At 31.6% G+C, this 10425-nt stretch overlaps 2 protein-coding genes and 1 long non-coding RNA gene across 3 annotated transcripts; all 3 read left to right on the forward strand.

The window, feature by feature from the left end:
- The first annotated feature begins 3788 nt into the window (after positions 1 to 3788).
- On the forward strand, positions 3789 to 4735 carry LOC127264229 (uncharacterized). Its single transcript, XR_007841641.1, has 3 exons — positions 3789 to 3843; positions 4090 to 4244; positions 4561 to 4735. It is a non-coding gene; the product is annotated as an uncharacterized LOC127264229 (long non-coding RNA).
- Positions 4736 to 4880: 145 nt separating this feature from the next.
- On the forward strand, positions 4881 to 6918 carry LOC127263601 (increased DNA methylation 1-like). The gene is made up of 8 exons (XM_051292706.1): positions 4881 to 4895; positions 5184 to 5240; positions 5334 to 5582; positions 5797 to 5873; positions 5962 to 6018; positions 6097 to 6190; positions 6281 to 6421; positions 6529 to 6918. The coding sequence occupies exons 1-8, from the start codon at positions 4881 to 4883 to the stop codon at positions 6610 to 6612; spliced, it is 774 nt and encodes a 257-aa protein (XP_051148663.1). The 3' UTR covers positions 6613 to 6918.
- Positions 6919 to 7901: 983 nt separating this feature from the next.
- On the forward strand, positions 7902 to 10112 carry LOC127263835 (uncharacterized). Its single transcript, XM_051293081.1, has 8 exons — positions 7902 to 8013; positions 8248 to 8302; positions 8400 to 8648; positions 8754 to 8806; positions 8937 to 9094; positions 9347 to 9545; positions 9655 to 9713; positions 9796 to 10112. The coding sequence occupies exons 2-7, from the start codon at positions 8288 to 8290 to the stop codon at positions 9686 to 9688; spliced, it is 708 nt and encodes a 235-aa protein (XP_051149038.1). The 5' UTR covers positions 7902 to 8013; positions 8248 to 8287; the 3' UTR covers positions 9689 to 9713; positions 9796 to 10112.
- The last annotated feature ends 313 nt before the right edge of the window (positions 10113 to 10425 follow it).

Below are 10425 nucleotides of genomic sequence, written 5' to 3' on the forward strand. Positions count from 1 at the left end.
AGAGGAAGTAGTAACCTAGAGCTGTTAAATGGATTAAACCTATCGAGTTAGTCAGTCCCGCACCACCTTAAAGAAGGTTTGGGCTAAGTCATTCTAAACCCGCCCCTGTTGTGGCTCACCTCGTCAAAATCCGTCAAATTATGTATTGTAGGTTAGCTCATCTTACCTATCATAACAACTCTAATATTGAATTTTATTATCCAAAATAGTTTGAATATTAGTCATTTGGCTTTGGACAATTACCACTACAAAGTATATAAAACAATTGTGAAAGTAAAATAAAATTTATTCCAATAAAATATATAAAACTGTCATTAATTAGGTGAGCCTAGAGGTTATCTGCCTGACTCCCTGCCTTGAGAGGGAGGGTTGGTTAATTAAGTGTGTTCTTTAAATATAGTTCATGGCACTTGAATTTGTTTTGTATTTCCTCTAAAATAGTTGCTTAAACATGTTTTTAGTGATGTTATTAGCATGACATTAAACTTGTTGATATTTTTAAAATCATATATAAATATTGCAATATTGTTGGATTGACATGCTTAATTATGTTTTATTTCCTTTCATCTCGTTGCGAATAACGAGAATAATATGGAACATATGTTCAATCATAGATCGAATATGCTCAATAAGATATGATATTTTGTGAGATTTTTATAGTTTTAAAAAATATTGGTGTGATGGTTTGTGTTATTTTGGGATCATGAATTGAACACGTTTTAGCTAAATTGCAAGCATGCTTAATTAACCATGTATTGAATATATTAAATCATTTGAAATAGCTAGCTAGGTGTTCAACCTTGTGGGATTTATGTTGAACCAAAATGTGTTGCTTTATATATAACTTCTTTACTATAACAAAACTAATTATATAAAATTCATAATTTACCTATAAGAAATTATCTAACAGTGTTGAATTTGGTATTGGATATATTATTTATAGAGTTTAAAAATATATCATTATATTTCACAATATATAAATGATGAATGTCTATACAAGGTTCATATGTTTATATTTGTTTCCAAAATTTTGTGATGCTTGATTTTCTTAATACGGGTAGTATATAATTTCCTTATTATCACTTATATTCTCACAAGTAGTATTAAAAATAGTAGCACTATATATTATCATAATCAAATTGTTATGTAATATATAATAATATATGTATATAGATATATAGATAAATAGGCAAATAATATATTATGCCGTATATATCTATGTGCACGGGTACTATGTCTGATAGAATATAAATATAGATATACTATATAAGGATGTATATATATATATATATATATAGTGGCGGAACCAGGATAGGGGGACTATTTTTTTAAATTAATAAAAAATACTCATTCCGTCTCGAAACAATAAGGACATTTGGATTTGGCTCGAAATTTTGAAGGGGAAGTGGTTCGAATTCACTCCGGGGTATGGCATAAGTTCCAGGAAAGGTAATAATAATATTAGGTTGAAAATGAATATAAAGTAAATAGTAAAATACTAAAATATCATTAATAGTGTAGTGTATTTGTGTAAAAAATAATAACATTTGTGTAATAATAATGAAACCATGGTTGAGACATTAATTTGTCTCAAAACAAGGTTTTGTGATGCAAGATTATCTCAATGTTTTTTCTTTCGAGACAATTTTCGAGATGAACTTGCAATTTTGTGGTATAAGTATATATCTAGGGAGCGATTAGGGTGATGAATTAGAAAAATCAGTCAGCACCCGTAATATATACAAACAACACACAATCTTATTATATACAACACATGTTCTATATAATAATGACAGGTAATGTTGCTTAATTTATAATTATAGCATGTTTTATAATAATATGTGGTGTACTGAAATCAATTAGTATTTGTGTTGTATAAGACTATAGCTTGTGCTGTCAGTTCATGTGTTGTATTTGTGTTGTTGGTTCATAATTACAAGTGTGTTATATAACATTATGTGGTGTGCTGAAATCAAGTATTGATTATGTTGTATAAAACTTTAGTTTATATGTTGTATTTGTATTATATGAATGCAGACGATGTGCTGCCGATAGTAATACCGTGTGCTGTCTGACAGCACACCGTTGTGCTGTGGTGTCAGCATAGATATATCTATGTGTATGTGTGATAGAATATAAGTATAGATATACTCCCTCCGTCCCACATACCGTGTCTGCTACACTGTATACACGGTATTTTAGGAGGGGTGTAATTAGTAGATAATTAAGAATGTATTAGTGAAAATAATTATCCTATAATATAAATAATTATAAATTAAGATTAAGATAACTAATTAATTTAATTAAAAATTAAAAAAAATAAATTAAAAAGTTAAAATGAGATTTTCCAAAAAAAAGAAAGTGACATGGAATATAGGACGGACTGAAACGGCAACGTGGACATGGTATGTGGGACGGATGAAATATTATATAAGGATATATATATATATACACACACGAGAGAGAGACTGAAGTTTTGATTTTCTGTCACCAACTTGCATTGCTTGACATTATATAATTAATAAAAACAACTACATTGCTTGAAATTACATAATTAATAAAAACTTCTATTTGTAAATATATGTAATGATGCATGTGAAATTGACATCACAAATATATATATGTTGACACCAAAAGTACAATACATTGCAAAGTGCATACACTGAAAAATATGGTTAATTTGAATTTTGATTTAAATATTTTGATTGAAAAACTAAGGGTGTGTTCGTTTGTAGGATTTTGTCAAAATCCTATTATTCATCCAAAATTTTCCCCCCAAGAACATCAAATCAAACACCTATTTTTCATTTTTTATATTATACTAAAAATCAATTTTACATTCAAAACATCACATCAACACCTATTTACATCACATCATACAACTATTCAAATTCAAAATTTTTACTATTCAAATCCCAATCCAAAATCCAAACCCCCAAACAAACACACCCTAAGTATTCCGTCACCAAATTTACTCTAAGTTTTGTTTTTTTGGTCTGTTTTCTAAATTTATTTCATTATTAATTTTCGCAAAATCAATAATTCAACATTTAATTATTAATTCCACCGAGGATAGATTCATATTACCTTTTTTTTTTTTAATCAGATGGACAGATTCATAATACTTTTTCTTTTTTTTTGATCGGATGGGTAGATTCATAATACTTCTACCAACAATAATTGGTTTAAGATTTGTGGTATGACAACATGCATTTTTATTTATTTTATCCCTTTCTATTTATGAAAGGAAAATTATTAAGAGTAATATCAAATGAATGCAAAGGTTGAACTAAAATCAACCTCAAACTGAGCCGAAAGAAAACTCAAAAAATATATAATAACAAAAATAAAAATGACCATTCTTATGATGTCGAAGTTATCTATTGGTATCCTAACATTTGGCTTCCATTTTGTAGGATATTGAGATGGCATACAAATCAATTTTAAAAGGAAACTTTCTTCTTGATGAAGCAAGACTGACATATATTATGCACGGGCAGGTATTATGAGTATTTTGCATATTGTCACTTTAAATGCAATCACAAATTTCTTGAGATTATCGAGTCTATATATATATTTTATAATTATCAATGTTCCATAACATTTATTACGGAGCGATATTACTCGATGGGACCAAGAAAGGCGATGATATCTCGTGCTCATGTTGTAATAAAGTGGTATTTGTTTTTATTTAGTAATAATCACAGTTATAATTGTAAAGTTCCACTCTTATCTTTATTTTCATAATTGTTTTATTTCTAATGTTGGTAACCTCACCATACATGAATAGCTTAGCGCCACCGAGTTTGAAGAGCATGCGGGGTATCGCCATCAAAGAAAGCCGTAAGTATCTCTCTAAATTTATTATTTTTCTCATAACTTATTGCCCTATAATTTTTCTATTGCACCTCAATGTTTCAGCCTACATACCTCAATAGTTTTAGGCGGTAAATATGAAATTTTATGTCGACCATACAAATAGAGCTACTCGTCAAGTATTACCGTTTCTTTTCTTTTCCTTTTTTTCTTTGTTAATTTATAGTTCTTTATGTTTCATCTTAATTAGCTAGAGACTGTTCTTTTTTGCAGCTACACAAACATATGCACATCGAAAAATGAATCCCTTGAAAAACTTTCTGGAAGGCTTGAAGCTGCACTGATTGCAGGCAGTGCTTTGTGCAGCAAATGTCATGATGGCGGAGATCTATTGCTTTGCAAAGAATGCCGTCGTAGTTTTCACACAGGTGCGCGCATGCGTATTGCCTTATTTTCGCAATAAAAATATAAAAAAAGTAAATAAATAAATCTATTGTGCTAGTATTATAGATTAGAAAGATCAAAGATTTGGAAGAAGAATAATTTTTGTTTTCTGTTTTTTTTTTTGTTGGATGCACCGAACAAACTAAGCACTTTCTTCGAACAAACAAGCACTTGAATGTGACTTCTTTTTTTTTTTTTTTTTTTTTTTTTTTTTTTTTTTTTTTCTATTCAAGCCCCAATTCGATCATTTTATAAAACTTATTACTATTATTAAATCTCTTCTCGGTTTCTCTCCTACAGAATGTGTCGATCAATTACTAAAGACAAGAAACAAATTTGCAAATATTGCAAAGACATGTTCATAGAGAAACATCATAACGTGAATGATGCTGAAGAAACTGTTGCCACTGCTCAATCCATAGAGGCGTTGACGCCGAGCAGCAGTGGTAGCGATGATCATTGTAAAGACGACATATATAAATGCTTCCTTTGCAGGTAAATTCGAAAAGACAAGTTATTCAAAACACATTTTTAAATTTAGAATGAAATGTAGAAAAATATGTATTGGTACTTGCAGGGATAACTCTTTTTCCAAGAATACCTTCGACGACCAGACAGTTATGATATGTGAGCAGGTATATATAATATATGATTTTATTCACTTCGGATTTTACAAAGATTGATTTGGTTAGGTTTATTTAGGTTTAATAGAACTTGGGCTGATATATAATTCAAATTCCATTGATGGAGAATTACCATGGATATAATTTTTTTTTATATATAAACCTACATAAAGTCTAATTTTAAATATAATAAGTTCTTGATCCTACTAAATTGAATTGAATTGATTCATTCTACTAGAGATTTATTTTAAAAATCCAAATATTGCACTAGCATGATGACAATGGCTTTCGTTTTTGCAGTGTGAGAGAGAATTTCATGTCGGATGTTTGAGAAAGAAAATGAACAATGATTTAAGGGTTTGCTACATTAAAACCATGGTTATGATTCGTTTTAGTCTACTAACAACTTATTGATTATTTTCTTAGTTAATGGCTTCATACAAAGTGCAGGCATTGCCCGAACATAAATGGTTCTGTGGTGCACAATGCAAGAAAATTCATTCAACTCTTCAGACGTTTGTTGCCAAAGGCGATTTGGAGCTTCCTGAAACTGTTGGGAAGATTTTGAAGAAGAAATTTAAGGGAAAAGCTTCGAAGCCGAGCCAAACTTATTCTAATATGAAGTGGAGAATCTTGAAACCAAATTCAAATTCTGAAGACAATGGGGCATTGCTTACTAGAGTCAAAACAATCTTAGAGGTGAGTATCTTTAGTTAGTTTCTTCTCTTTTAATAGAGCCAGCATTGATCTTCGATATGCTAATATTTTATACCATTCAATAGATTTCTCATGTAGTTCAATAAATTTCTTACATCTCAACCAAATTTATCACCATAATCTACTCACTTCAAAAATATATTTTATCCATAATTTGTCTCATTTTTTTCAATGGCAAAATGCTTTTTATATTCAGGAACAATTTCCGGAACTTGCACTCAGAAAAGTCGATGGCTCTCTTGACGAAAGGCTTATTCATACGATGGTTTTCGGGTATTGAATTGTTGTTCATAGTTCTTTCATGTGTTTCTACATTTCATTATTTATCTAATCCCATATAACCCGGTGCACATAATTGTAGGGAAAAAATAGACCGTCATGACTTCTTTGGAATGCATTCCGCAGTATTGATGATCAAGTAAGAAAAAATAAGATTAAAGTTTCCACAACTTCTTCTTAATTTTGATCTGTAACGCTACGTGTATCTTTTACAAAGGTCGGAAATTGTGTGTGTTGGAATATTCCGAGTGTTTGGGGAGGAAGTCGCGGAACTCCCACTAGTTGCAACTGAGAAGGACAATGAGAAGAAGGTGGTGTTCGGATATTCCAATGGTATTTGGATATGCATTTGTACTATTACACGGGAACGTTTTACATACTACATATCTATTCTATTTCAGGGGTACTGCAAGGCGCTTCTCTTATGTATGGAGGATCTTTTATCGACTCTACAAGTAAAAACCTTGATTCTTCCATCTGCCAGTTCTATGAAAGCAATGTGGAAAAGAAAATTTTGGTTCAAGAATCTCAAGAAAAAACAGGTTAGTTTATATATTTATAGGATCATACCATAGTCGATTTTGTGTTGTATTTTAATTAATTTCTATATTTTATTCTAAGTCTTAATTACCTCAATGTTGTTCTACAGCTGGAGAAATACACAGACAATTATCAAAAAATTATGCCATTTGAGGACACAATAGTCCTTCACAAACTCATCCACAAATCTTGAACTTTCAAGGGGACTGATAGCGTTGGGAAGGAGAGAAGGAAGGGAATTTGCACCATAGACTATCATGGACCAAAAAAGTTCTCTAGACATGGTTGTATAACATTTGTGTAAAGCTTTTATCGTCGACATTATTTATTTGGGGTCTGAGTTTTCGAAAGGTGATTGTCCTGTTGGATATTTGGGGAGTGATTAGTGAGTTTTGTACAGTATGATTTTCTCTATTTTGAATTGTTTCACTTGAGGGATTAGGGTTCGATTCTTTTGGTAGGATAGAGGTGTCAACTGGTGCCGTATGGCGCCGGAGTTCGTTCGTCTTTGTTCTTACCTCCTTTTGTTAATAAGGGTTGCCGTCACATGTCTTGGTCAGGCTTCGAGGTGGGCGCGGTATGGTTTTCCCGTACTTAAGATTTTCTATTGTGCAAAGAAATTTGCTCAAAGTCTGTGGAAGATTCTAGATGGGCATATTCCTGGCATATTTTGGACAAGTTTGAAAAGAGAATATTCTTTAGCATATTTAGGAACTATTTGAAAAAAAAGAATATGCTTTAGCATATTTAGAAATTATTTTGGAAAATGCATTCTAGATCGTTATAGAAAGAAAATGACTCAAACTCTGCCGAAGGTTCTAGACAGGTATATTCTCTGACATATTCTGGACCATTTTGAAAAAGGAATATTCTTTTGCATATTCAAGAACTATTTTGAAAAAAAGAATATACTTTAACATATCAGAAACTATTTTGGAAAGTGCATTTTAGATCGTTATAGAAAGGAAATAACTCAAACTTGGCCGAAGGTTATAGACAGGCATATTCTCTGGCATATTCTGGACCATTTTGAAAAAGGAATATTCTTTTGCATATTCAAGAACTATTTTGAAAAAAAGAATATACTTTAACATATCAGAAACTATTTTGGAAAGTGCATTTTAGATTAAATAACTCAAACTTGGCCGAAGGTTCTAGACAGGCATATTCTTTGGCATATTCTGGACCATGTCAAAAAGGGAATATTCTTTAGCATATTCAAGAACTATTTTGAAAAAAAGAATATACTTTAGCATATTCAGAAATTATTTTGGAAAGTGCATTTTAGATCGTTATAGAAAGAAAATGACTCAAACTCGGACGAAGGTTCTAGACAGGCATATTCTCTGGCATATTCTGGACCATTTTGAAAAGAGAATATTCTTTAGCATATTCATAAACTATTTTAGAAAGGGCATTTTAGATCTTGTACATATAGGTTTGATAATTGTACATTCTAGAATACTCTTTTTGAAAATCTGCTGGCCTATAAAAGTCTTCCACTCATCTCATTGTAATCACTCAAGCATTGAAGTGTTCATCATTTCTCTTCGTATTTTCTCTCTCTAGAAAGTTGCTGAAGGAGTGAGTTAAGGTCGGTATTCTTTGTTAGTGTTTGTTTACTGTTGTGTGTTTTCAATTTTCTACTAAATAAAACCTTTGTGTTTTTCATTTCAATCCAAAAAATTACAATCTACATGAAGTTTAATTTTTAAATATTCTTTATAAATATAATAAAATTGATGTGATTCGATTCATTCTGCTTTCAATTTTTTTTAAAATACAAATATTGCACTAGCATGATGATAATGGCTTTGTGTTTTTGCAGTGTGAGAGAATTTCACATCGAATGTTTGAAACAGGAAAGGATGGATGATACAAGGGTTTGCTACGTTAAAACTATGCTTCTGATTATTTTTAGTTTAATTTACCAACAACTATTGATCCATTTCTTAGTTAATGGTTTCATACAAACTGCAGGCATTGCCCGAAGATGAATGGTTCTGTCGTGTAGAATGCAAAAGGATTCATTCACCTCTTCGGAAGTTTGTCTCCGATTGTGATATGGAACTTCCCGAAACTGTTGTGGAGATTTTGAAGAAGAAAGTTAAGGGAAAAGCTTCAAAGCCGAGCCCAAATTATTCCAATATGAAGTGGAGAATCTTGAAACCAAATTCAAATTCTGAAGACAATAGGGCATGGCTTTCTAATGTCAAAACAATCTTAGAGGTGAGTATCATTAAAATTACAATTACAATTATAAAATTTCACTCTTATCTTTACTTTCATAGTTGTTTTATTTCTAATGTTGATAACTTCACTATACATGAATAGCTTAGTGCCACCGAGTTTGAAGAGCATGATGGGTATGGTCATCGAAGAAAGCGGTAAGTATCTCTCTCAATTTATTATTATTCTCATACAAATAGAGGTATTTGTCAAGTATTGCTATTTTTTAAGTTAATAGTTCATTTTCTTTCTTCTTAGCTAGAGACCACTTTTTTTGTTTTTTTGCAGGTACACAAACATATGCACCTCGAAAAATGAATCCCTCGAGGAACTTTCTTCAAGGCTTCAAGCTGCACAGACGATAGCAGGCAGTGCTTTGTGCAGCAAATGCCATGATGGTGGAGATCTATTGCTCTGCAAAGAATGCCGGCATAGTTTTCACACAGGTGCGCGTGTGCATGTTTCCTTATTAATCATCGCAATCAATATATATATATATATATGTTGTGCTATTATAGAACAAAAATATGGAAGATTTGGAAGAATGAATTATTTTATTTTTTATTTTTTTGATGCACCAAACTCACTAAGTTCTTTCTTTGAACAAAGAAGCATTAGAATGTTATTTGTTTTTTACTATTCAAACTCCAATTCGACGTATTACTATTAATTTCTCTTCCTGGTGATTTCTCGTATAGAATGTGTCCATCTCTCCACTACTAAAGACAACAAACAAATTTGCGAATATTGCAAAGACATGTTGAGAGAGAAACAGGATACCGTGGATGATGCTCCAGCAGCCCTTCCCACGGCTAAATCCTTAGAGGCAGCGACGCCGAGCAGCAGTGGTAGCGATGATCATTGTGAAGACGACTTATACAAATGCTTCCTTTGCAGGTAAATTCTAAAAGACAAGTTAACAAAAAAAATACATTTCATTTAGAATGGAATGTAAATGCATAAAACAAAATGCTGAGAAAGTTTGCCGATGTATTGGTTCTTGCAGGGGTAACTCTTTTTCCAAGAAAAATCTTCGATGACCCGACAATTATGATATACGAGCAGGTATCATACCATTGTTGATTTCATATTGCAGTCGAATTTCTATGTTCAATTCTAATTCTTTAACCTCAATGTTGCTCTACAGCTCGAGAAATACACAAACGATTATCAGAAAATTATGTCATTCAAGGACACAAAGGTCCTTCACAAACTAATCCACAAATCGTGAACTTTGGAGCATTGCCGTTGCCTCTCAGGGACCATAAAAGTTCTATAATGACATAGTTGTATGGTATTAGTACTGTTACATTTTGTGAAATGTCAGTGGCCCGGCCATTTTTTATGTGGGTGCACATCAAAAGGAGGCATATTGGACTACACTTTATCCTTACTTTGTACTAAACTTTTGTCTCAAAGTTTTAACACGAAGCATCGTGTAGGAATCAAAATAATATTGCCATATATGATCAATCAAAATATATCATCCCACAAAATTGAACTTAACATGCACCCCGCTTTCGACAATGATTATAGTTTTGAATTGTTTGTTTTTGTTTTTTGTCTCTCTTTTTTGTAGGCATTGACTGCATCAATAAAAAATTACTAGTAACAAGGTAGTAACGCAAATGCGGGAGATTTTGGAAGATTCCCACCAAAATCGAACTTTTTGAACCAATTATATAATTAACAATATATATAAATGATAAAACATATATACCCTAAATACACCTCGATCCAGTGACTGGTTTAATTTGTGAGGAAGGATCGCCTAATG

This window comes from Andrographis paniculata, unplaced genomic scaffold, assembly GCF_009805555.1.
Source record: "Andrographis paniculata isolate CXL003 unplaced genomic scaffold, ASM980555v1 Contig69END, whole genome shotgun sequence".
NCBI lineage: Eukaryota > Viridiplantae > Streptophyta > Magnoliopsida > Lamiales > Acanthaceae > Andrographis > Andrographis paniculata.